The 26,732-nt window shown below is 44.2% G+C and overlaps 1 protein-coding gene across 1 annotated transcript in view; it reads right to left on the bottom strand.

Annotated features, from left to right (window-relative positions):
- The window catches only part of SET (SET nuclear proto-oncogene), a 7,013-nt gene extending 6,541 nt beyond the window's left edge, over positions 1-472 (bottom strand). Inside the window, exon 1 of the mRNA XM_004375728.2 lies at positions 74-472. Within this exon, the coding sequence (XP_004375785.1) occupies positions 74-146 (73 nt within the window). The 5' untranslated portion in view covers positions 147-472. The remainder of the gene's footprint in view (positions 1-73) is intronic.
- Between the last annotated feature and the right edge of the window lie 26,260 nt (positions 473-26,732).

Below are 26,732 nucleotides of genomic sequence, written 5' to 3'. Positions count from 1 at the left end.
CGGCGGCCTGCGGGCCGGAGCAAGCGGCGAAGATGGCGGCGCGGGCCGGCCCCCGACCTCGCCTCCTCCTCACCTGAGGTCTCGTCGGCCCCGTCGTGGTTGGAGTTGAGCTCCTTTTTACTGACTTTGGCCGCCGGCGCCGACATGGTGCTGCTCCGCGGTCGGGGGGGGAGCGGGGAGGGGGAGAGAAGGGAAGGCGAAGGGGGCGGGCAGGCGGCTTCCCCTCACGCCACACGCGCGGGCGCTCGCTTGGTCCGGCCGCCTCCTCCCGGCGCTCGCTCTCCCTCCCCCTTGCTCGTTCTCGCTGCCCTCGCGACCTGACGACGAGGGAGGGGCTGGGGCAACGCGCCGAGCCCCGGCCGGGGCTCCTGCTTACGGAGGGGAGGCGGCGGCAGCGGCGGCGGCTGGCGGGCAGGCGGGTAGGCTCCCTCACTCACGCTCCGCGGTCTAGCTCGGTGCTCGCTCTCTCCGAGCCGCCTCCTCCTCCACCTCCTCCTCCTCACGGCGAGGGGCGGGCGGCAGGGCGCAGGCGCGCCAGACCCCGCGCGCACGCCCCGCCCCCGGCCGGAGAGTCTCGCGCCGCCTCGCCATTGGCTGGGGCACAGGGCCGAGGGGGCGGAGACGCGGCGAGGAGACAGAGGGCTTGGCGAAGACGCGGGAGGAAGGAACGCTGCGACGTACAGGGCCGGCCCCCCTCGCTGTGTTCCCCTCCCCCTCTTTCCCCTTATCCAGCCCGACCCGGGACATTTGCGAGTGACGGGCGCGCGGCGGCCGGAGGGGCGGGGCCTCGCCCGGCTGCGCGCGGGCCCCCCAGCGGGCGTGTCACGTGGTGGCGGAGCGGCTTCCCTTCTCCGCGGGGTGGCGCGGGGTGCCCGGGGAGGGGTGTTCGCAGCCCCCTAAAAGTACAGGCCTCGTAGTAGCTGTGCTTCACATTCGGGCCTGATGGAAGACGGAAATCCACTTGCCCAGAGACACTAGTGGAGCACCGCGGGGGGCCTCCCCTTTTGTGGGAGAAGGAAGGCGGCACCTCCACCCTATTTTCCAGATGGGGAAGCCACTGTTTCAACTGAAATTAAGGCCTGTTTGCAAAGCCGAAAGCTGTCCAGCACACTCACAGGATCGTTTCTTGGGTTTTAGTCTAAACCCTGTCCAGCAGACTATGTGAACTCGGGCAAGTCGCTGTGTCTTGGCTATGCGATTATAAAACTCAAAACAGGCCAGCAAATGGGAACATTGTGTCAGTGGTAAAGTGGAAGCCCTCTGAAGACAGGAAAGTGCCACCCGCGGGTCCTTTTGACCTAGCTTAGTGCCTGAAGTTTGCAAAAAAACTATTGAAAGCTAAGTGCTAGTTCCAAGCAGCTCCTGGCCACATTAAAAGCTTGCAAGCCCCACAACTGCTCTATGGGGTAGGCAGTATTATGTTAATTTCACTACTTGAAACAGAGGAATAAGGTCGGCTTCAGAGGACAAGCCTTGAACCACTAAGTAGGACCAAGGCATTTGTGTTTAAATAATGTTTTCCAGGTAACACTGATGCACCAGGCTGTCTCTATTCCCTCCTCCAGGGACCCAAGACATGGACCACAAAAAGCCTGAAATCTCTCCCTGGGTGTTTGTAACCAGAATTGGAAGTTGAATTAGACACCCTCCTTTCCAGCACTCATATTTTGCTGTCAGCTCTTAGAGTGCAGGCAGTGTCTTTTAATGTTCAAGACGGACAGTCCATGGTGGGTGATCAATAAATGTTAAATAAATGACATACCATCAGTGGGCCAAGAATACAGTCATGGGTAGAAAATACAAATGTCTTCATTAGACTTTCCCCCAAACCCAGAAATTCATCTAATCCTTCCCCTCCATACCTCCTGATTGAGTCCAGCTTAATTCCTATCTATCTCAATTGGACAGCTTTTGGAAGAAAGAATAATTAGCACCAGTGATAAACTGGTAAATGTTTAACAGCCAGCTCTCCAGGGCAAAAACAAGCTGATTTGTAACATTTGCTGATTTTGATAGTGTAAATACTCTCACCACGGTCGATTTCAATTTACCATCCCTGTGAGCACAAAGTTGGAAAGAAAATATCGCAATCAGCTCTCATGAGCAGGCCCTGACACACCACTGAAACATGTACCGTGGACTACAGGCTGTGGTAAGTGCTTTACATGCATTTTCTCATTTAAATATTAGGAAAGTATTAATATTTCATAGATAAACTGAACTTTAATGCACGGGGCAGAACCAAGATTCTAAACCAGACTATCAGCTGAAAATTGCCATTGCTTTAATACAGTGTTTTTCAATTTTTTGACATGACATGTAAGAGGTACATTTTACATCATGACCTGATATCCATCCACACAGAAAATAATACTAAGAGTAATGTGATGGCGTAATTTTCTATACTATTCTACTTTTTAAATGCTGGTTGTACCCCAATAAATTGATTTCATGACCCACTAATGGGATGAAACTCAGTCTGAAAAGCCCTTTGCTTGAAGTCTGGTGCTTTTATCCACAAAACCTGCTCATAGGTTGGTACCAATGACCCACAGCATCTCCTGTGTGCCCGATCTACTTGTGTTTCCCAAGCATCTACAGAGGCCCCGGGGAACCTTGTAATGCCTTCAGATGAGGCTTCAAGGCTCCCCCACAAACATCCTAGGCTCTTAGAACCAGCCCTGCTCCTCTTTCGGACCTTTCCCACAAGCATTTCTCAAGATGAATGCAAGGAGCATGCTAGGAAGTGGAAAAGAAAGAGAAAGCAAAAGGGCAAGAGTTTCAGTAAACAAGGGAGTGGTGTGGGCACACCAAGGAGATAATCCACCCACTCCAAGTACAGTGGTCTCTCCCTCTCCCTCAGAACTATGAGCTTTGCGTTCTCTCCTTCTTTGCATTCTCTCCTTGGCCTCTCTCACCTCACTATCAAAATTCCTCCCTCTCCTCCCCTTCCCAGCTTCCTTTGAAGGGAAGAGAATCATGCAGCTGGAACACAACTGGAACAGTGAGATGCTGTCATTCCCCACAATGTGCATAGTGCACTGACCACTGGCCAGGAAATCTAGAGCTAGGATGCCCTTGAACACAATCCCCTCCACACACACACACACCTTTTTCAGCCCCCTTTTTCTGGTCTGTAAACTAGGAATAACCACTGCATGGTGCTGTTGTGAGGACTGCTGGAGAGATAGGTGCTTAGCACAGAGGCTAGCAGATCATCAGTGCTTAGTGAGTAGCCCACGTGGTTATTTGGGTTGAGATGAAATGCCTCGGAGGGACTATGGCTGTACCTTCCAATCCCTTCTATCCAGTTAATTCTCCCAGGGAGCTAAATGGAAGGAGGCCAGGGAGACTCCATATTTTGCTGCTCATAAGAGGGAAAAGGAGTCCCTGGGTCATGAAAACAGTTAACACACTCAGTTGCTAACCAAAAGGTTAGAGGTTCAAGTCCACCCAGAGGTGCCTCAGAAAAAACGCCTGGCAATCTAATTCCAAAATATCAGCCATTGAAAACTCTCTGGGGCACAGTTTTATTCTGACACAGATGGGGTCGTCATGAATCAGAGACAACTTGATGGTTGCTGGTACTGATTTAAGTGGGATGGAACTTACTGCCTATCTCAAGAGCACTGATTATGTGGCAGTCCCTGTCTAAGTGCTCTGCTTACATTTAGGCCTCACAGCAAGTCAGAGATAGGTACTATTGGACCCATTTTACAGGTTATGCCACTTGCCCAACAAAGTCACACAGCCAGACAGAGCCAGGTTTCAAGCTTCAGCGTTCCAGCTTCCCCACTCTGGGGTGGACATCACAGAGCAGGAATGCTTTGCATGCCCATTTGGAAGTGGGGGAGGCTGAGACCCAGTCAAGTTAAATAACTTGCCAGGGTCACTCAGCAAGTCCGCAGGAGCACTGAGATAAGGACTCCTCGCCCAGTGCTCCTTCGACAAGCATGGCTGGACCTTGGCCATGTCAGCTGTAAGCCCCTCCCCTCTGCCCTCAAAGCCAGCCTGCTGTCACATGTCCTAGGGCATGCCTTTCAGCCTGCTTTCCTGCCTCATTCCTGTCCAAACCCAACTTTCCAGAAGGCCCCAACACATCCTCTCTCTATCTAAAACCAAAACCCGACTCATAGCGACTGTAAAGGACGGAGTAGAACTGCCCCGTAAGGTTTCCAAGGCTGTAAATCTTTACGGAAGCAGACTGCCACATCTTTCTCCCTCGGAGCAGCTAGAGGGTTCAAACTGCAGATATTTAGGTTAGCAGCCAAGTGCTTAACCACTGTGCCACCAGGGTTCCTCCAACTCTATCAGGGAGGCCTAATCACCAAAACGACTAACTTTATGTCCAACTGCAAGCTATGGGCCTTGGAAATACAGTGCTGAGTTAACATCTAATGGGGGGTGGGGTGGGGGGTGGGAGCGGAGTAAGATGAAATCGACAATTTCAATGTAATGGCATAAAGGTGGGATGGGGCGATTCTAGCCACCGCAAGGGCAGAAGGGGGTTCCTAACGCCAACTAGCTGCGGTTCAAAAGAGAATGAAAAAAAATGACTTTTCAGCAGACAGCTGGAGAACGAGGAGGATGTGGGCAGGTAGGGGAGGAGAGTGATCTAGGCAGAGGGAAAGTGGGGGTCCAGGCCCCAAGGTGAGAGAAGGCAGCTCTGGGTGGTGAGGAAAGGTTAAGGGGGAGTCAAGAGTGTGAAGCTGGAGAAGTGGGGGGAGGAGGCAGATAGGGCCAGGCCTTGGATGCCTCTTGGTCTTTACCTGGAGGGCAATGAGGGGGTTGAGAAGGGTGTTAAGCTGGTGAGTTACGTGATGAGCTTTGCACAGACTGGATGGGAGGAGGTAATTGGAAGCAGGAAGAGGGGGAGGTGGCAGGAATCCGGGTGGGCTACAGTGGCAGAAGGGAGAAGTAAATGGATGTGAGAGGTATTGAGGCGGTAGAACCACTAGGACTTGGGGATTAGACTGGGTGGAGATGGGTGACAGAGAAGCTGGGATCACGTGTCACTCCAGCCTCAGGCTGTCCAGTGGTGCCGCTTACCATGACAGGAAACCCCAGAGGAGGATTGAGTTTGGGGATGGGGAGATGAGCTCGTGTTGTCGTTGCACTGGGGGCTTTGATGTGCTCCCATGTGCTCTTTGGATTTCACACTTTTTAGTTCTTTCTTTACACAAACCTAATCCACTAACCTAGCGCTTAAAACCCTTCAGGGAAGTTTGGAGTCACATCTTAAGAGATTGGGCAAAAAAGTCACATATAGTTAACCCTTGCGAATCCCTTAAATCCCCAGAAAAATGTGGCGCAGGGACATACCTCCCTTTGGCAAGTTCAGAGAGGCCGATGTCTCCTGCAGTTTAGGTTTCTTCCTTTGAGGCAAGAGTGAAGACTGGCGTTTCGAGGTCATGCTGCAAGCAGAGTCCAAGAACAAGACGAAAGAGGAGATACTTGCCTGGAAGAAACTTGGAGAATTGAGATTGCACCAGTTGGCGGGGGTTTAAATCTGCTCTGGAGACGCCCCTCCTGGAGGGGATATTTACATGACATTGGACACACACGCCCCTGTCTCCTTCCCCCCGTTTTATCTCTTCCCGCTCCACACTCACCCTCCAATCAGGAGAAACTCCTTTTAGTTACAATCTCTGCATTTCTCTGCGGGGCGCTTTTGGCAACTAGGGGCTCTTCCTTGTGGGTAGCAGTTCTATTCTCTGAAGGAGCCTCATGGTTTTGAACGTGAAACGCCAACAGCCCATTCCTGTTCTTTCCCAAATCCCCTAGATAAGCAGTCCTACCTTCACTGAGAACGTGTCCTCTCCTTTTTTGTCCTTTGGTCTCCAGGAGACTTAAACACATGCTGTTGCCTCACCTCAGCCTAGAGCATTCTTTTCACACACACGCACCCCACCCCATGTCTGGCTAACTCCTTCCCAACTTCCAGGTCTCAGTCTGGAGGACTTAGATAAGTGAATATTGAAGGAAAGCATTCCCTGTCACCCCGGGTGACACGAACAGTTAAGTGCTGGGCTACTAACCAAAAGGTTAGTGGTTTGAATCTGCCCACCCAGGAGCACCTCAGAAGAAGCAGTTGGCTTCTGAAAGTCACAGCCATGAAAACCCTATGGAGTACAGTTCTACTTTGAAGCAGCTGGTTTGGTTTTTTGGTAATCAAGAATTAAAAAGTAACACGTAGAGACTACTGAATTGGTATATGTCTGGCTGCGTATTTTCTTAACAACAACAAAATAAATAAAATTATATTAAAAAAGCATTGAAAAATAAAGATGTGATACTGATGACTAAGGTGTCCTAGACCCAAGTCATAGTCTTCCCAGTTGCCTCATATACATGTGAAAGCTGGGCAGTGAAAAAGGAAAACAGAAGAAGAATTGATGTATCAAATTGTGATGTTGGGATGGTGCCCAGCTACCACCAATGACCGCCTTGACAGGGAACACAACAGAGAGTCCCTGAAGGAGCAGGAGAAAGGTGGGGTGCAGAACTCAAATTCTAGTTAAAAGACCAGACTTAATGGTCTGAGTGAGACTGGAAGAACCACAGAAAGCATGGCCCCTGGACTCTCTGTCAACCCAGAACTAAAACCATTCCCAAGGCCAACTCTTCAGACAAAGATTAGACTGGACTGTGGGACGTAAAATGATACTTGTGAAGAGTATACTTCTTAGCTCAAGCAGATACATGAGACTAAATGGGCAGCTTCTGTCCCGAGGTGAGATGAGAAGGCAGAGAGGGTCCGGAGCTGGTTGAATGGACATGGGAAATCAGGGGTGGAAAGGAGGAGTGTGCTGTCATAGTATAGGGAGAGCAATTAAGGTCCCATAACAATGTATGTATAAATTTTTGTATGAGACACTAACTTGAATTGTAAATTTTCACCTAAACTACAACAATAAAAAAAATTGTGATGTTGGCAAAAAATTTAATATACTATGGACTGCCAGAAGAAAAAGCAAATCAGTCTTAGAAGAAATACAACCAAATTGGTGTATGTTTTGCTGTGTATATTCTCCACAACAGCAAAATAAATAAAATTTAATTTAAAAAAAGTAAAGGAAATGCAACCAGAATGCTCCTTAGAACAAGAATGATGAGACTTCGGCTTGTATACTTTGGACACGTCATCAGGAAAGACCAATAGCTAGAAAAAGACATCATGGTTGATAGTCGGTGAAGGTGAGGGAGGCCCTCATTGAGATGGATTGACACAGTGGCCACCAAAACAATGGACTAAAACATAGCAACAATCATGACGATGGCGCAGGACCAGACAACGTTTTGTTCTGTTATACGTTAGATCACTGTAAGTCGGAGCTGACTCAACAGTAACAGTAACTAACAACAATAACAATCAATCAGGAATTACAAAGCAGGGGAAAGCAGGTGCCCCTGAGAAGACCTGAAGCATCCATTCATTCTTCGTTTAGAATTAACAACTAGATGGGGAATTTTAGAGAAGAATTTTAGATTAGAGTTAAAAGAACCCTTAGAAGCCTCTTGTCTGGGGGTTACAAACTCCATTGCCTTTTGGGGCCTGTCAGGTAATAACAATAAGGCAAGCAATTGGAACTGACAACACCTAGTGGAAGGTAGATTGGTTCAATCTGAAAAACTGTGTGCCAGGGGCTACCAAAAACTGAAGGTGTACATGCAGTATTGCATAGCAGTTCTGCTCCTGGCTATATACCCAAGAGAAATGCATACGTATGCACATGTATGTGTGGTAAATGTGTACAAGAATGTTCATAGCAGCAAGATTCATAATAGCCAAAATCTGGAAACAATACAAATGTCCATCAACAGTAGGTTAAATACATTGCGGGCTATTCACATGAAGGAACACTACAAAACAATAAAAATATATGAACTACAGTAGTTTCACAAAATGATATGAATGAAACCTACAAACATAATGTTAAGTGAAAGACACAAAATAGTATACATTGGATGATTTCATTTTTATAAAGTATAAAACCAGGCAAAGCTAACCGATAGTATGAGAAGTCCAGAGTGTGGTTACCCTTGCGTTGGGGGGTGAGGAGGGGTCACTGGAAGGGGACGTGAGGGGCTTCTGGGTCCTGGTGATGCTCAGTTTCTGGATCTGGGGCTGGATATATGGAAATCTTTTGTTTGTGCATGTGTGTTGCTAGAGAGGGGGCATTGGTGATTCAATGATAGAATTCTCGACTTCTCTGTGGGAAACGAGGTTCAATTCCCAGCCACTGCACCTCATGTACAGCTACCACCCAGAGTCTGTCAGTGGAGGCTTGTGTGTTGCTATGATGCTGAACAGGTTTCAGCAGAGCTTCCAGACTAACGTGGTCTAGGATGAAAGGCCAGGTGGTCTACTTCCAAAAACTCAGCCATTGAAAATCTTATGGATCACACTGGTCTGATCTGACACTTGATCGTGGGGATGGTGCAGGACTGGGCAGCTTTTAGTTCTGTTGTCAGGGACCGATCAATGTCAGCTAACAACAGCAGAGAAGGGCAGCCCACTTATAGGGCCCCCCCCAGAATCCAGCCAGCGCTCACCAAATGAATTTGTGAGTCTTGTGTTGCTAAAATTTTTTTTTTTTTTTAAGAGAAGCCAGATATACAATCTTTTTATATGAAATCTCTGGATTTTTTAAAGTTGACAACTCGTTAAACATTTCAGGAAGCACTGTGTGGGACAAACAAAACATATCCTCAGCTCATTTTCAGCTTATGGGCCACGAGTTTGCAACCTTTGAGATAGTGTCATTTTCCTTTTTTTTTTTTTCTGTTTGTTTTTCCCAATTAATTACCCTTTTAACAAAATAAATCTGAAGCATAAGTCAATGATGTCAGTACAAATAAAAACCTGAGCTCTCTGGGGGAAGTCAGGGTGAAAGAAGTCTCCCCCCACTCTCCTCCATCTCCTCCATTCTTTGTCAGTTCTAAGGGACTTTTGGTTCCTTCTAACACAGCTTGAAAGTCATAGGTTGAGCCTAGAATAATAATAATGATAAACCATTATGGTGACCCCATGTGTGTCAGAGTAGAATTGTGCCCCATAGGGTTTTCAGTGGCTGATTTTTTGAAAGTAGACCACCAGGCCTTTCTTCTGAGGCACCTCTGGGTGGACTCAAACCTCTAACCTTTTGGTTGGCAGCCAAGCGTGCTAATTTGAACCTAGTGTCTTGGGCAAACTGAAGCCCCAAGAGTTGTGAGGTCACAAGGAAAGCAAGTTATAGTTAGAACCCAGATTCTGGGTTACCTTATCACACAATGAGCTTACTAACCAGCCTTAGTATTTACATCTGTAAAATGGATAGTAAAAACGCTTGCTTCTTTGTTTTCTTGTAACAGTACCTGGAAGACTTCTCAGTTTCAAGATATGAATTTGATTTCCACCAGAAATTGTCCAAAAGCCAAATGTGAAACAAAAGTGAAAACTTCATTTTTTATGAAACTGGGAGATGACGAAACCCCAAACCACAAAATAGGTGGCCGGACTGCTAGGAGCAGTGGAGAAAGAACAGGATGTTTGCAGGATGATCCTGAGACAGGACAGATGCCCCAGCCTCAGATTTCTGAGTCAGCAGAGGACACGTCTGGAAAGTGAGGGGCACACCCAAATATCTTTCTTGTAGCAGCCAGAATTGGGTGTACTTACAGACAGCAGGAGCTTCCCAGGAACTGGTCGGTTCCCAGAAACAAAAGAGAAGGCTTTAAAGGAAGAGTCTCCCATAGGAGTTTTATAAGGCAACTGCAAATTAGAACTACCCCGTTAATCCATTTTTTTACTCAACAGCTTCTCCCGAGATCCAGAAATTTGAAAACACCCTGAGTGCATACAGAGGGTGTAAGGCGAAATCTCTCCTTGCTAGAGGAAGCCTAAATAGATGCATCCCCTTTGGAGAGCGATTTAGCAATCAGAGTATCTATCAAAAGTGCAAAAGTATATACCCTTGACCCAGAAATTCCACTTCCAGGAATTTATCCTACAGAATCACTGCACAGCTGTGAGATGGCACCTGTACAAGGCAATTCATTGCAACATTGTTTATAAAAGCAAAAGATTGGAAACAACCCAGCTGAACTTCAGCAGAGGGCTGGGAATGAACGGTACATCCATACCTTGGAATACTCTGCAGCCATAAAAACCAGTGGGGTCCCAGGGCTTATGTGGAAGTGAAAAAAAAGTCCAAAACCATGTGGTTACCATTTGTGTAAAAAGATAGAAAAAAGAAATATATATTCACTTATTATATACCTGTATACCTATATTAGGAGCCCTGGTGGTATAGTGGTTAAGCGCTCTGCTACTAACTGAAAGATTGGCAATTCAAATACACCAGCTGCTCCACCAGAGGTAGATTTGGCAGTCTGTTTTCTGTAAAGATTTCCAGCCTTGGAAACCCTGTGGGGGCAGTTCTAGTCTGTCCTATAGGGTCCCTATGAGTCAGAATCAACTTGATGGCAATGGGTATACCTATAGTAGGAGTCCCTGGGAGGCGCAAATGGGCAAATAGTTAAGCACGCAATTACTAGCTGAGAAGTTGGTGGTTTGAACCCACAAAGAGGCACATTGGAAGACAGTCCTGGTAATCTGCTTCGAAAAGGTCATAGCCTTGAAAACTCTATGAAGCAGTTCTACTCTGCCTGCACACATGAGTTCACCATAACTCAGAAACAACTGGACGGCAACAACAACAAACCTATGGTATGTACTTACATACGATACCTGTGTTACGTTGTTGTTAGCAGCTGCTATTGAATCAGCCTCGACTCATTGGAGACCTCACACACAGTGGAACAAATGCCAGGTCCTAGGCCATCCCCATGATCAGTGGGAATCAGATCTGTGGTATATAGGGTTTTCAGTGGCTGATTTTCAGAAGCAGATTGCTAGGCCTTTCTTCCTTGCCTTTCTTAGTGTGGAAGATCCACCAAAATCTGTTTAGCATCATAGCAGCATGCAAGCCTCCACTGACAGATAGATGGTGGTGGCTGCACATGAGGTGCATTGTACACAAATTGAACCTAAATCTCTGGCATGGAAGGTGAAAATTCTACTACTGAACCACCAATGCCTCTTTAAAAAAAATCCATTGCTTCCCACTAGGAACAACGGAGAATGAAGAAAACCGAAGACCCAATGAAACAATTGACCCAAAGGACTAATGGCCCATGTGAACCACAGCCTTCTCTAACCTGAGAGCAGAAGAACTAGATGGTGCCTGGCTATCACTACCGACCACTCTGACCCAGATCACAATAGAAGGTCTCAGGTAGAATGGATAAAAAATGTAGAACAAAACTCAAAAAAAAAAAAAAAAAAAAGACCAGACTTACTGGTCTGAAAGAGACTGGAGGAACCCCTGAGATTATTGTCCTAAGACAACCTTCTAATTTGAAACTATAGACACTCCAGAGGACACCTTTCAGCTATAAAACTAACAATAACATCCGTGAAGAACGTAATCCTTAGAAAAATCGACTGTAGGAGACCAAAGGGCAACATATGCCCAAAACCAAAGATGAGAAGGGATGACAGGGAAAACTGGACTAATGAAGATGGGGAACCCAGGGAGGAAATGGGGAGAGTGCTGACACATTTCAGGGATTGCAACCAAGGTCATGAAACAGTATGTGTAAGAATCATTGATTTGGAAAATTAATTTGCTATGTAAATTTTCACCTAAAGCACAATAAAATGTTGTTTTAAAAAATACTTTTATAATAATATTAAAAAAAAAATTCACTGCCATTGAGTTGATTCCAGCTTATAGCGACCTTATAGGACAGAGTAGAACTTCCCCACAGGGCTTCCAAGACCACCATATCTTTCTCCCAAGGAGTAGCTAGTGGGTTTTAACCACCGACCTTTTGGTTAGCAGCCGAGCACTTAACCACTGCACCACCAGAGCGCCTTGATGCCTCTCTACCTGTATTATAACTCGTTACCGTTGAGTTTGTTCCTACTCATAGTGACCCTACAACACATCTCTTGAGGAACTCCCAAGAAGCTGATAATATAACTGTCCTTGGCAAGGGGACTGGATAGTGAGAAGTGAGCGGACAGGAATGGAAGGGAGATATTTCACTTTCTACCCTGTTGTACATTTTGAATTTTGAAACTTGTAAATATGTTACATTAAAAAAAAAAAAATTACCTGAGTTCCAGTCACTTAGATCACTTAGTACAGAGCCCACCAGCACATGTTAACTTAAAATTCAAACATGCAAGGCCCACCTTTCGTTTCCTCTACAGTTTCCAAAATGTTAACTTCCTGAATTCCCAGGGGTGTTATTAGGCAATGGTGGCAACTCTGCCTCATTCCAGAACGAGCTATAGACCGAGATAGGGGCAAGGGGAATGGTCTTCCTCCACCTCACCCAAAAGCTCACAGACCTCTTGAGCAGGCCAGATGTTCTGTAACCCTGAGGCCAGTTTCCCTCTGGGAACCAGAAGTTTCAAAAACGTCCCATTGTCTAGTTGTCTGCTTGTGAGCACACAGGTTGACATAAATTGCTACCATTTGTTGATTACAACCAAGAAAACCTTATGGGACAGTTCTACTCTGTCACATGGTGTCACTTTGAGTCAGAATCAACTCCAAAGCACCTAACAACAACAACTGAGCACTAGCTGTATTTGAGGCACTTACCTAGTGCCATTGAGTTGATTCTGACTCACAGCAACCCTATAGGACAGAGTAGAACTGCCCCACAGGGTTTCCAAGGCCATAATCTTCAAGGAAGCAGACTGCAACATCTTTCTCCTTTGGGGCAGCTGGTAGGTTTTAACCTCTGACCTTTTGGTTAGCAGCTGAACACTTAACCATTGCACTACCAGGGCTCCAGAGTGAGGCACTTACTAGCCAGTATGTCTTTGAACTCTTCCAGCCACCTTTCAAGATAGTATCGTGGCTTCATTTTACAGATGAGAGAATCAAGGCTTACATCAAACCAAATGAAGAGTCAAGCTCAAAGAGGTGAATAACCCAAAATTCAAAGGGCTAGGAGTAGAGGGGAGTCCCTGGGTGGTACAAATGGTTAAGTGCTTGACTACTAGCTGAAAGGTTGGCGATTCGAACCCACTCAGAGGCACCTTGGAAGATAGGCCTGCTTCTGACAGGTCACAGCCTTACAAATCCTATAGAGCACAGTTCTGCTCTGCCCACATGGGGTCGCCATGAATCAGAATCGACTCGCCGGCAGCTAACAACAGTAGCAGAGAAGTCAGGATTCCAGCGGACTCCTCTGCATCACCTTGGTGTATGTAATGCTAACAGCCTGATGGCCAAGCCAGCCCCAAGTGCACCAAGGATGTGGCTGCACGACAATTTGTCTCTGAGACTCTGCGCAACCCCAGGAGATCAACTCTGAGAGGATTCTGGCCATCTCCTTGTAGATTTCCATCTGCAATTCTCAGCACAGAGCCAGAGCCCGAAGGACACCACACGGCTCTGTGGCTCCTGTCATGGATTGAATTGTGTCCCCCAAATGCATACATATCAGTATGGCTGGGCCGTGATTCCCAGTATTGTGTGATTGCCCTCCATTTTGTGATTGATACAATTTCCTAGGTGTTGTAAATCCTAATCCCTTCCTGTGGTTAATGAGGCAAGATTAGATTATGTTAAAGAGGATTAGGGTGGGATGTAACACCCTTACTCAGGGCACATCCCTGATCTAATATAAAGGGTGTTTCCCTGGGGTGTGGCCTGCACCACCTTTTGTCTTACAGAAGATAAAAGGAAATGGAAGCCAGTAGAGATGGGGCACCTCATACCACATAGAAAACAGCACCGGGAGCAGAGCACGTTCTTCCTGCACAGAGAAACTCCTAGACCAAGGAAAGATTGATGACAAGGACCTTCCTCCAGAACTGACAGAGAAAGCCTGCCCCTGGAGCTGATGCCCTGAATTTGGACTTGTAGCCTGCTAGACTGTGAGAGAGTAAACTTCTGTTTGTTGAAGCCATCCACTTGTGGTATTTGTTACAGCAGCACTAGATGACTAAGACAGCTCCTTAGCACTCATTAAAAAGTTATGGTAGCATTTTTATTAACATTCAGAAAATTAAAATAAGCCCAATATATGTATATATACATATATATGTAGTAATCCCCCCTTATCCTCAGTTTCACTTTCCGTGGTTTCAGTTACCTAGGGTCAACCATGGTCTGAAAACTTATGATTGCAATGTTCTTCCAAAAGGTTTTGACAAAAAAACCTTCAACCATCAACATTGTCATGCCTCGAAGATCCTCCTTCTGATGTAACGTCAGAAGGTCAGTAGTAGCCTAACGCTATGTCACAATGCCTACGTCATCTACCTCCATCTCATCACACAGGCATTTTATCATCTCACATCATCGCGAGAAGAAGGATGAGTACAATACAATAAGATATTTTAGGAGAGAGAGAGCCCACAGTCACATAACTTTTATTATTGTGTATTGTTATAATTGTTGTATTTTATTATTCATTATTGTTGTTAATCTCTTTTTGTGCCTAATTTATAAATTAAACTTTATCCTAAGTATGTATACGTAGGAAAAAACATAGTATATACAGGGTTCAGTATTATCCACAGTTTCAGGCATCCCGTCACTCAGAGATAGCAACTACTAGCATAACTTGTATGCCATGTACCATACATTCATGCAGATTTTTTAAAATGATGATTATAGTATAAAACTTTTTAAATCTAAATTTTCCCATTCACAACTTTTCTTTAACATCTTTTCATGCCATTATATATTCTTTTGTGACTTATATTGTTTTCTGTTGGGTTGTTGTCGTTGTTAGGTGCCGTTGAGTTGATTCCTACTCATAGCAACCCTATCTGACAAAGTGGAACTGCCCCATAGGATTTTCTAGGCTATAATCTTTACAGGAGCAGATCTTCAGATCTTTCTCCCATGGAGCCACTGAGTGGGTTTGAACCACCAACCTTTTGGTTAGCAGCCTCGGGCTTAACTGTTGCGCCAGTAGGGCTCCTTTTCAATTGGGTAAATAGGGTATATGGGGGCATTGGTGGTTCAGTGGTGGAAATCTCACCTCTCGTGCTAGAGATACAGGTTGGTTTCCCGGCCAATGCACCTTATGAGCAGCTGCCACCCAGAGTCTGTCAGTGAAGGCTTATGTGTTGCTAGGATGCGGAACAGATTTCAGCGGAACTTCCAGACTAAGACTAGGAAGAAAGGCCTGGTGATGTGCTTCTGAAAATCAGCCAGTGAAAACCCTACAGATCATACTGGCCCAATCTGCAACACATCATGGGGATGGTACAGACCTGGGTAGTGTTTCCTTTGGTCAAATGTGGTATGATTTATTTAAGCGTCCACAATGGAAATTTAAGGTGCTCCTGCTGTTTGGTCGTTGTAGGCAATGCTGTGATGAACCTCCTGGCAGCTAAATCTTGGCATACATACATGATTATTTCCTTTGAATACATTCCTAGAACTATAATGTTGAGTGAAAAATTATGTAATATAATGAGGGTTTTCTCAAGGTGTTGCCAATTTGTTCAGTTATTCCCTGCAGTATAATCAGTTTATGTATGTGGTGTTTGTGTGTATTTCATTGAACCCATCCTCATTCCCTGAACATCATATTTGATAGGTGCAAAATTATGTTTTAGAGTTGGTATTGCTAGTGAGACTGAACAGTTTTTCATATGCTTCTTGACTGATTGTATTTCATCTTTATAAATTGCTCATTTGTGTCAGTTTTCTGAGTTTTCTGTTGGAGTGTATCTCTTTTCTTTATTAATGTATAAGTGTACTTTATATATTCAAGCATCTTCTCTTATATGCTGCAAAATCTTTTTCCCTAGGTTGTTACTTGGTTCTTATGTATATTTAGTAATTTTTTATTTTTTGGACTCATAAAAATATATTTTATTTTTATTTAGTCAAAGCTCTTGATCTTTTCTTTTTTAAAAAATAGTTATTGCCTTTGGTGATGCTTAGAGAGACTTTCTCCATCCCAACATGAAGTAAATAATCAACTGGGTTTTCTTCTTGTGTTGGTATGTCTTCCTCTTTAACTTTACACTTTCTAACATACCTGAATTCATTTTGCAGTGTGATGTGAGGCAGGGATATATACTTTGAGTTTTTTTCCAAATGGTTGGTCAGTTAGCCCAACACAATTGTTTTTCATTCAGTACTTATTAAGTACTTTTCATATGAAAAAACAAACAAACAAAACCCATTACTGTCATGTTGATTTTAACTCATAGTGACCCTACAGGACAGAGTAGAACTGCCCCATAGGGTTTCCAAGGAGCAGCTGGTGGATTCAAACTGCCAACCTTTTGGTTAGCAACCAAATGCTTAACCACTGCACCACCAGGGCTCCTTTGATACAAAAGCTCTTGTTAAAGGTGATGGCACATTTCAGATTGAATTGAACATGATCCATCTTTCACTGAATAACTGAGGTTATAAGGTTTAATTTTACCCAAATAACTGTTTAACAGATCACATTTTTTTAATAGAACTCGTGCTAAAATTCATAACATTGACAAAAGAAAGACTGGAATTGACGTATCTAGGAAAAATTTGCTTACATAGAAACATTCATTTTCATTCATTCATTTAATATTCGTCAAGTATCTAATACATGCCAGACAACAATGATTGTGATAAGTGCTATGAACAAAATTCACATAATAAGATAAGGCTTTAATGATGAGCTGAGACCTAAGGAAGTGGGTAGCATGCATTGTGACCCTCAGGGGGAGAAGACTCTAGACAGAGAAACAGCAAGGGCATGACAGAAATCAGAGCAGGTGAAGTTTAAGCTGGGTCATGAGTTGATGCTAAGAGTCACAGGGTTTCTTTTTGGGGTGATAAAAATGTTCTCAAATTGTGATGATTGCACAATTCTGCAAATATACTTAAAATCATTGAATTGGACACTTTAAACAAGTGAAGTGTATGTTATGCAAAGTACTAAACATAAAAAAAGATTATAAAAAGAAATATTGAGTCAGAGTTCCAAGCAGAATGGGAGAACGTACATTTAGGTAGAAGGAGGTTTTGGTTTGGGGAGAGTAATTGTGAGGTATTTATTTTCTCTTTGAGAGATGAGAGTTCAGCCACATCACAAATCACTCTTCCTTTTTGAACCTCGATTCTTTTAGTCTGTATAATGGGGACTATAACACCTATGTCTTGGAATCATGAATATCTACTTGCTTTTCATCCACTACCCATCTGTTGTTGTTAGGTGTCGTTGAGTCGATTTCGACTCACAGTGACCCTATATGACAGAGTATAACTGCCCCATAGGATTTTCTAGGCTGTAATCTTAATGGGTAAGGAGCCCTGGTGGCACAGTGGTTAAAGCAATTGACTGCCAACTGAAAAGCCAGAGGTTTGAAACCACAATCAGCTCTGTGGGAGAAAGATGTGGCAGTCTGCTTCCACAGAGATTTACAGCCTCGGAAATCCTATGGGGTTGCTATGAGTTAGAACCGATGGGATGGTAGTGGGTTGAATCTTTATGGATGAGGTCCTGGTGGCACAGTGGTTAAAGCACTCAGCTGCTAACCCAAAGGTTGGCAGTTTGAACCCTCTGCAGGAGAAAGATGTGGCAGTCTGCTTCCATAAAGATTTATAGTCTTGGAAACCATACGGGGCAGAATTCTACTCTGCCCCGTAGGGTTGCTATGGTCAGAATTGACTCGATGGCAATGGGTTGGGTTTGGTTTTGGAATCTTTATGAGAGCAGATAGGCAGGTCTTTCTCTCTCGGAGCTGCTGGGTGGGTAAGCCCAGCACTTAACTGTTGTGCCACCAGGCCTCCTATAGGTTCCAAACACAAAGAGCACTTTAATTATGGCAATGGTGTTGTCATGAGTCTGAATGGACTCATCGGCAACTAACAACAACAATAAAAGCCCTTTATTGAGCTCATTCTGGGGCCAGGCACATTCATCTTCACAAGGGCTAGGTACAGTAACTAGTGTTATCTGCACTTCTGCAAATCAGCCAGTGAAAATCTTATGGGTCACAACAGTCCAATCTGCAACCAAGCATGGGAATGGTGCAGGACTGGGCATCGTTTCTTTCTGTTGTGCATGGGGTCACCATGAGCCAGGGCCAACTTGACGGCAGCTAACAACAATAACAAGCGTGGCTGGGCACTGGTTTGGCACAGGTAAACTGGAGGCAAAGGAGATAGTGGTCCCAGCCCACCGTAAAGTGGGAAGACTCAGACCACAAAGTGAGAAATGAACAGTGAATGCATAATAACCAGTAGAGAAGGCCACCAACTGGGGTTGCAGTGAGAGTAACAAGGAAGGCCTCTTTCAATGAAATCTTCAGGGAAGGTCAGTCTAAGGAGAGAAACTCCAGCCTCAGACTTAAAAGATGAAAAGGAGCCAAGGCATCGCAAAGCTAGGAGACAAGCGTTCCAGGTTGAGGAAGCTGAGGCACAGAGAGGGACAGGAAAGGCAACACCATAGCGACTGCACAGAAAAGCCAAGATTTGAAATCCAATGACCCTAACTCCAGAGGCAAACTCCTACCCACGACATTGTCATAACCGTTCATGTCCTTGCATTCTCCTCTTCACCTGTGGGGTCTCACACACAGCAGGTCCTGAGTAAAAATCGTCCTTACTTGATCCTCGATGGACAGATGACTGCTGAGGTTTGGGCCTCAGCCTACAGCCAAGCTTCTAAGATTCGAAGAATTTACCTCTCTGGGCCCCAGTTGTGAAAGGAGGTGGAAGATGCCACAAAGGGAGTTTTACCCCATTGTCCTTCCCTTCCTTCCTGGCTGGGCTCTCCAACTCCAGCTCTGGAAAGCTGTTTAATGAGTTTATTAAGGGCTTCTTTGTCTTCGGTCCACCTTTGAGCTGGGGCCTTTCCGGTGGGGGTGGGCTGCAGCCTGGGGGTAGCTCTCAGGGCCCTCAGGCGGTGGAGGCAAAGGCCGAGGAGTTGAGAGATGGTGGAGGCAGGGAGAGAGTCTTGGGCCCTGTGGTTGTTGTTAGGTATGCTGGAGTCGATTCCAACTCAGAGCGACCCTATGTACAACAGAATGAAGCACTGCCCGGTCCTGCGCCATCCTCACAATCATTGCTATGTTCGAGCCCATTGTTGCAGCTGCTGTGTCAATACATCTCTTTGAGGGTCTTCCTCTCTTTCACTGATTCTCTACTTTACCAAGCCTGATGTCCTTCTCCAGGAACTGGTCCCTTCTGATAACATGTCCAAAGTACATGTTATGAAGTCTCACCATCCTTGCTTCTAAGGAGCATTCTGGCTGTACTTCTTCCAGGACAGATTTGTTCATTCTTCTGGCAGTCCATGGTATATTCAATATTCGCCAACACCATAATTCAAAGGCATCAGTTTTTCTTCATTATTCCTTACTCATTGTCCAGCTTTCACATGCCTATGAGGTGATTGAGAATACCAAGGCTTGGGTCAGGCACACCTTAGTCTTCATCTTGGGCCTAGGATGGATTGAATTCACTTCTCAAATGTCACTTCCTCAAAGAAACTTTCCTCAACTGCTCTGGATATAACAGTTGTCCCCAGCCACCCCTGTCCTGTGTCCGCTTTCCTGCTTTATTTTTCCTCCAGAGCTCGGCACATGGTAGGCGTTTAATTAATATTTGTTGAATTAAACATTTATTTGTGCTCTTTCTATGAGAAGCATGGGGTTGGACCTTTTTCATCCCTTCCTTCCCATCCACCCTCCACCTCTGCGCGGTGAGCACTGGCTTGTTGGAATGATGCTATACTTCTTTCGAGAGTCTCTGGGTGGTGCAAAGGATTAAGCACTTGCCTGCTAACTGAAAGACTGGTGGTTCAAACCCACCTTAAGGAACCTCAGAAGAAAGGCCAGGCAATCTGCTTCCAAAAGGTCACAGCCTTGAAAACTATGGAGGATAGTTCTACTCTGACACACATGGGGTCACCATGAGTCAGAATCAACAGCAATTGGGTATGCTTCCTCCAAGCACTTTTCATCCTGTCATTATTTATCTGTACTATGTCAATTCCCAGAGTATGAATTCCAAGAAAGCAGGGCTGCTCAGTGGTGTAGCTCCCTCCAGAGCACGGTGTCTGACGCCTAGTAAAAAAGAAAACCAGTTCCTGTCAAGTTGATTCCAGCTGATACCAACCCCATGAATGTCAGAGTAGAACTGTGTAAAGTCAGTCACAGGCCTTTCTTCTGAGGTACCTCTGAGTGGACTCCAACCTCCAGCCTTTTGGTTAGCAGCCAAGTGTGTTAACCATTTGCATCAACCAGAGACTCCTGCCACATAGTAGGCTCAGTGGTGAATCACTTGTTTAGAGAGTGAATGGATAAATGCTGGGCTGGTCAGGGCGTCCCAGGGCTGAACTAGGAAGCCAGACTGTGTGACTTCCAGGTAAAGCCAACTGATCAAATACCATGAGATTTTCCTTTTCCAAGCAGTTCTGAGGGAAGGGGGTGACTATGCTCTTAACTCACTAATACCACCTTTACTCTAAATAGTTCTGGAATTCCTCTTACGTAAGTGGCTCTTAAACTTTAGTGCACGAAAGAGTCAGCCAGGAAGCTGAGGTCCCAGAACCTACCTTAGAAGTCCTGGGGCTGTGGTGGGCTAAGAGGATCTACATTGTTCACAATCCACTCTGTGCTTGGCAGCCAGGCATCTTCTTTAAGTACAGTCATGCATTGCTTAAAGTCCACAATACTTTCTGTGAAAGAGGATGTTAATGTGATTTGGACGTTGTGCAAACACCGTATTTTATACAGGCAGTCCCCAGATTATGAATGAGTTCTGTTTCCTAAGTCTGTCTTTAAGTCAAATTTGTACATAAGTCAAAACAGGTAGGTACTGTTCATATCTAATGTCAGTTAGTCAATTGTTTGTAGTGTATCTTTCTAAGTGTATCTTTCTAAGCATTAAAACATTAAAGAAACACTTTCAGATACACTAAAAAGTCTTTAACATAATAAGACAGTAATAATAAGAATAATTTTTTAAAATTCTGCTTTCAGTAAAAGTTTACAGTTCAAAAGTTTCCCATACAAAAATTTATACACACATTGTTATGTGACCGTAGCTGCTCTCCCTATAATGTGACAGCACACTCCTTTCCACCCCAGATTTCCTGTGTCCATTCAACAAGCTCCTGTCCTTTTTTGCCTTCTCATCTCGCCTCCGGAGAGGAACTGCCCATTTAGTCTCATGTATCTACTTGAGCTAAGAAGCACTCTCTTCATTAGTATCATTTTATATCATATAGTCCAGTCTAATCTATGTCTGAAGAGTTGGCATTGGGAGTGGTTTCAGTTCTAGGCTAATAGAGAGTCCAGGGGACATGTGTTCCGGGGTCCCTCCAGTCTCAGTCAGACCATCGAGTCTGGTCTTTTTACTAGAATTTGAGTTCTGCACTACACTTTTCTCCTCCTCCATCAGGGACTCTCTGTTGTGTTCCCTGTCAGGGCGGTCGTTGGTGGTAGCCGGGCTCAATCTAGTTCTTCTGGTCTCAGGCTTATGGGGCCCTTTCTGTCTCTTGGGCTGATATTTTCCTTGCGTCTTTGGTGTTCTTCACTCTCTTTTGCTCCAGGTGGGTTGGGACTGATTGATGCGTCTTAGATGGCCACTTAGTAGCTTCTAAGACCCCAGATGCCACTCACCAAAATGGAATGCAGAACATTTTCTTAATAAATTTTGTTATGCCAGTTGACCTAGATTGTCCTCTGAAACCATGGTCCCCAGACCCCCACCCCTGCTACTCTGTCCCTTGAAGTGTTTGGTTGTGTTCAGGAAACTTCTTAGCTTTCGGTTTAGTCCAGTTGTGTTGACTTCCCCTGTATTATGTGTTGTTCTTCCCTTCACCTGAGGTAATTCTTATCTGCTATCTAGTTAGTGAATACCCCTCTCCCTCCCTCCCCACCCTTGTAACCATCAAAGAATGTTTTCTTCTTTGTTTAAACCTTTTCTTGAGTTCTAATAATAGTGGTCTCATACAATATTTGTCCTTTTGCGACTGACTAATTTCACTCAGCATAATGCGTTCCAGATTCATCCATGTTATGTTTTGCGGATTCATTGTTGTTCTTTATTGTTGGGTAGTATTCCATTGTGTGAATATACCATAATTTGTTTATCCATTTGTCTGTTGATGGGCACTTAGGTTGTTTCCATCTTTTTGCTACTGTGAACAGTGCTGCAGTGAACATGGGTGTGCATATATCTATTCATGTGACGGCTCTTATTTCTCTAGGATGTATTCCAAGGAGTGGGATTGCTGGATCCTATGGTACTTCCATTTCTAGCTTTTAAAGGAAGTGCCAAATTGATTTCCAAAGTGGTTGTACCATTTTACATTCCCACCAGCGGTGTATAAGTGTTCCAGTCTCTCCACAACCTCTCCAACATTTAAATAGTAGTGTTTTGATGTGCATCACAAAGTAGTGCCCGTTTGTTATTATGAACCATTGTATGTAGCTCGAATTTTTAATATAATAGGCTTTACAGGGGTTGGAACCATGGAACTATATGCAATTGAATATTACCTGAATGGACATTATGTGGTACATGACTGTACATAAATCTAAGTCACTCCCATGCTGAAAACCTTTCAAAGGTTCCCTAGTGTCCTGGTGATAGTCCACATTCCTTATCACCAGGGTACTAGGAACCACTCAAGGGTTTTTGGCAAGGAGGGAGTGACTTAAATAGATTTATGTACTTTATGTACATGCATGACCTGCCCCCTGTCCACCTGTCTCATCGAAGGCATCATGTTCTCTGTCCTTAGAGCTTTCACCGTGGTATCCCTTATACCTAGAAGACTCTCTCCCCTGCCCTAACTCGTATCTGTACTGTCAGGTTGTCTTTGCCTGGCTAACTTCTCTTTCTTCAAGCCTCATTTCTCCTGGAGGCCCTTCCTGAACCTCAATTGCATCCCAGTCTATCACCTAGAGCAGCCTGACTCTATTGTAACTGCCAGAATACTTGCCTGTCTCGCTTGTTCGACTGTAAGCTTGTTGAGGGCAGAAACCATCACAGTCACCAGTACCTAGCACAGTGCCTAGTAACTTGGGGGAAGAATGCTCTTATTTACATGACATATATATATACACACACATGAAATGTATTGAGAACCTAACCTGTGCCCAGTGTTACCCAGGCCTAATTCTTTCAATCTTTTGAGGCCTAGCCTCGCTTTGTGAGGTCTCGCTAATCCCCTATGGCATTGGTGGTAATAATAACATTAATAATTAAGAAGTATTAACTACTGATAACAAACTAGACAATACTTTTGTGTGCTTCCCATGTGTTAACTCACTCAATCCTATTTCAAAAGGAGCTTTTGAATCAGGCAGCCCTGGGTTCTAACCCAGTCTTCACCACTTACCAGGTATATGTGACCATGGGCAAGTCACTAACAGTCTCTGAGCCTTTGTTCTTTACCACATCTGTGAAATATGGGTAAATAATAATACATGATCCATTAGACTGTTGTGAGAATTCATGTATATGGTGAGAACTCCATACACTAGTAGATGTTATTACAATACTGTAAACTGTAATAAGTTCTTTCACCTTTGTTCCATGGCATAGGCATTCAAACGTTGTTTAGCAATAAAACTGGATATTCCTAAAATAATTGCCATCATATTTTAAAATGGGGATGGCTTCTTTTGTACCCCCTCACAAGAGCCTTACTGAAAGCATCTGAACGTTCTCTGAGCACACATTAACTGAATTTTTTGTGAGGTAAGGAGTTGCGGATTAAGAAGTCCTCCAGGAGACGGCCTGATAGTTGAGATTTGAAAGGGACTCTGCCCTGCTAGTAAGGCCATAATCTGTACTTACTGATGGTTAAGTCAGTTGTTCAATTAGTCTTTATTGTGTGCCAGGCAAAGTGCTGGACTCTGGGGACAGCTGTGGTCCCTGGGTTGGTGGAGCTGATCCATGGGGCGTAAAGACAGATATTGATATATTGTTAATTACACTTGTGAGGTGTGTCCCAGAGGAGAGGAATACCATGCCCTGAGAGCCAATTCCAACAGAGACTGCTCATCTGGTCCCCAGAGGGAGTAATACTGCCTAGGAGGTCTGAAGACCGGGGTAGACAGAGGACAGTTAGGAGCATCCCAGATGGCGGGAGTGTGTGTGGATGTCAGAGGCTAGGTGGGCAGGAGAAGCTTGGCCTGCTGTCACAGTGATCAGGAATGGACTGGTGCACCTGCTGCTTTGAAGGGGTAGAGAATCAGGGCTGGAGAAACACTGATGGGCTATTTCCTGCCTGGCCTGAGATACTTCTGAGTGAGCGCTGCTCTTTCCTTCAGCCTCCTCCTCTCTGGCATTTATACCTGCTCAAGGTCCTCCCACCCTGGAAACGTTTCTCCTACTGTCCTGTGCCCAAGGTATGATGCTTTCTCCTCTCCAGCACAGCTAAGCCATTCATTCATTTCTTCCTTCCTTCATTCACTCCTTTCTCTTCACAAATACCAAAACCCATTGCCGTTGAGTTGATTCCTACTCATAGTGACCCTACAGAACAGAGTAAAACTGTCCCATGGGATTTCCAAGGCTATAAACTTTATGGATTTGGACTGCCATGTCCTTCTCCAGGGGAGAAACTGGTAGGTTGGAACCGCTGACCTTTCAGTTAGTGGCTGAGCCCTTAACCACTGTGGCACCAGGGCTCCTATTCACAAATAAGGCATATAAAACTTGCATATAAGAAAGACAGAAAAATAAAAATTTAGACTACCCAGAGGCAACTTGCTATTAAATTTTGGATCCATCCTTCCAGGTTTTCTTTGAGATATATATTTTAAAACTTTTTCTTCTTTTTATTGAGGTAAAATTCACATAAATATAAAATTAACCATTTTAAAGTGTGCAATTCAGTGGTATTTAGTACATTCACAATGTTGTGCAATCACCACCTCTCTCTAGTTCCAGAACATTTTCATCACCCACAAAACCCTAACAGCAGTCACTTCCTATTTCTCACTCTCCCCAGCCCCAGGGAACCACTGATCTACTTTCTGTCTCTCTGGATTTGCATATTCTGGACATTTCATATAAATGGAATCATCCAATATTTGTACTTTTGTGTCTAGCTTCTTTCCTAATGTTTTCAAAGTTCATCCATCTTGTAGCATGCATCAGTACTTCATTCCTTTTTTAAAATTTTATTTTGTTGTGGTAAAATATATATAACAAACATTTGCCATTTTAATCATTTTTAAGTGTACAATTCAGTGACATGAAACATTTTTATGCATTAAAAGGATACAGGATACACTGTATGTAAACGGCATTTAAAAAAACTTTAATATGCTACTAATATTTTGTCACATTTAAACATCTATATAACAACACTTTTAATGGCAACCAGTAATTGTACCATGTATCAGAAATATGCAAGCAAATGCCTACTGTCCATTCATTCTCAAATATTTAGTGGGCACCTGTTGGGTTCCAGGCCTTTGCTTGGATGTTAAGGCTGACAGCAGTATCTTACTATTACAATAGTAACACTATCATTATTATTTTATAATTTATTTTTATTGCTGTTGAGAATATACATAACAAAAACATACACCAATTCAAGTTGTACAATTCTATGACATTGATTACATTCTTCAAGTTGTACAACCATTCTCATCCTCCTTTTTTGAGTTGTTCCTCTCCCATTACCATAAACTCACTTCCCCCTGAGCTTTCTATCTAATCTTTCAAGTTGCTGTTGTTACCTTGATCCCATATAAATATATCTTAAAAGAACATGGAAATCCTGGTAGCATAGTGGTTAAGTGCTATGGCTGTTAACCAAAAGGTCAGCAGTTCAAATCTATCAGGTGCTCCTTGGAAACTCTATGGGGCAGTTCCACTCTGTTCTGTGGGCTTTGACTTGACAGCAATGGGCTTGGCTTTAAAAGAGCATAATGCTCAAGACAGACATTCCTTACTAGTTAAGTTAAACTGTTATTTGGTTTTAAGAAGACTTCAGGGGATATTTTTGGTTTAGGATTTAAAGATTATTTTAGGGCAATAGTTTGGGGAGGTTTGATAATAATACTATTATTAATGAATATCCTTGGGACGGATCATATCCTTAGGGTGGCTCAATTTGCATGTGTATCTGTTACTATTGCCTCAGGAAAAATTCCCAGAAATGGGATTTCTGGATTAAAAAGCAGGTAAACTTTAAGGCTAAATTACTCACTCTCCAGTTAAGATTTACTAATTTACATTCACACCTGCTTCCTGTGTTTAGCTTCCCAGTATAGTAATGGCCATTACTTTTTCTACCTCAACGCTTTGTGGTCTGGTTTTTGTCCTCACTACTTCAGTGAAATTGTTCTTTCTGTGGCCACCAGATATCACTCAAAATGTCCATTTCCATTATCCCTTTTCTGGCCTTATCTTTATTTACCTGCTTGTAGCATTTAATACCTTGGACCATGCTTCTCTTCCCAAAATGTTCTCCTTTTTTGGTCAGGTAGAGCTGGTCTAGTCTTATTACCCTTATTTTTCAGCTAGGAAACCCAGGCCCTGAGAAGTACCAAGCCTGTTAAAAAATGCATAATATTGGAAGACATAATATTGTCCAGGCTTCAAATGCAGGCCTCCGGACTCCCATAGCCCTGAGCTTCTTTTTGAATCTGATCTTTGGAATCCTTGGTGATGTCTGCAAATTCTTCTAGTGTTAAGAGGGCCTCACAAGGAGAATTTTGTCTAGTTCTA

Source organism: Trichechus manatus, unplaced genomic scaffold (assembly GCF_000243295.1).
Source record: "Trichechus manatus latirostris isolate Lorelei unplaced genomic scaffold, TriManLat1.0 scaffold00038, whole genome shotgun sequence".
In the NCBI taxonomy this organism is placed as follows: Eukaryota; Metazoa; Chordata; class Mammalia; order Sirenia; family Trichechidae; genus Trichechus; species Trichechus manatus.
The sequence above is the reverse complement of the archived record's forward strand: the minus strand, read 5'-3'. Positions and strand labels throughout refer to the sequence as shown.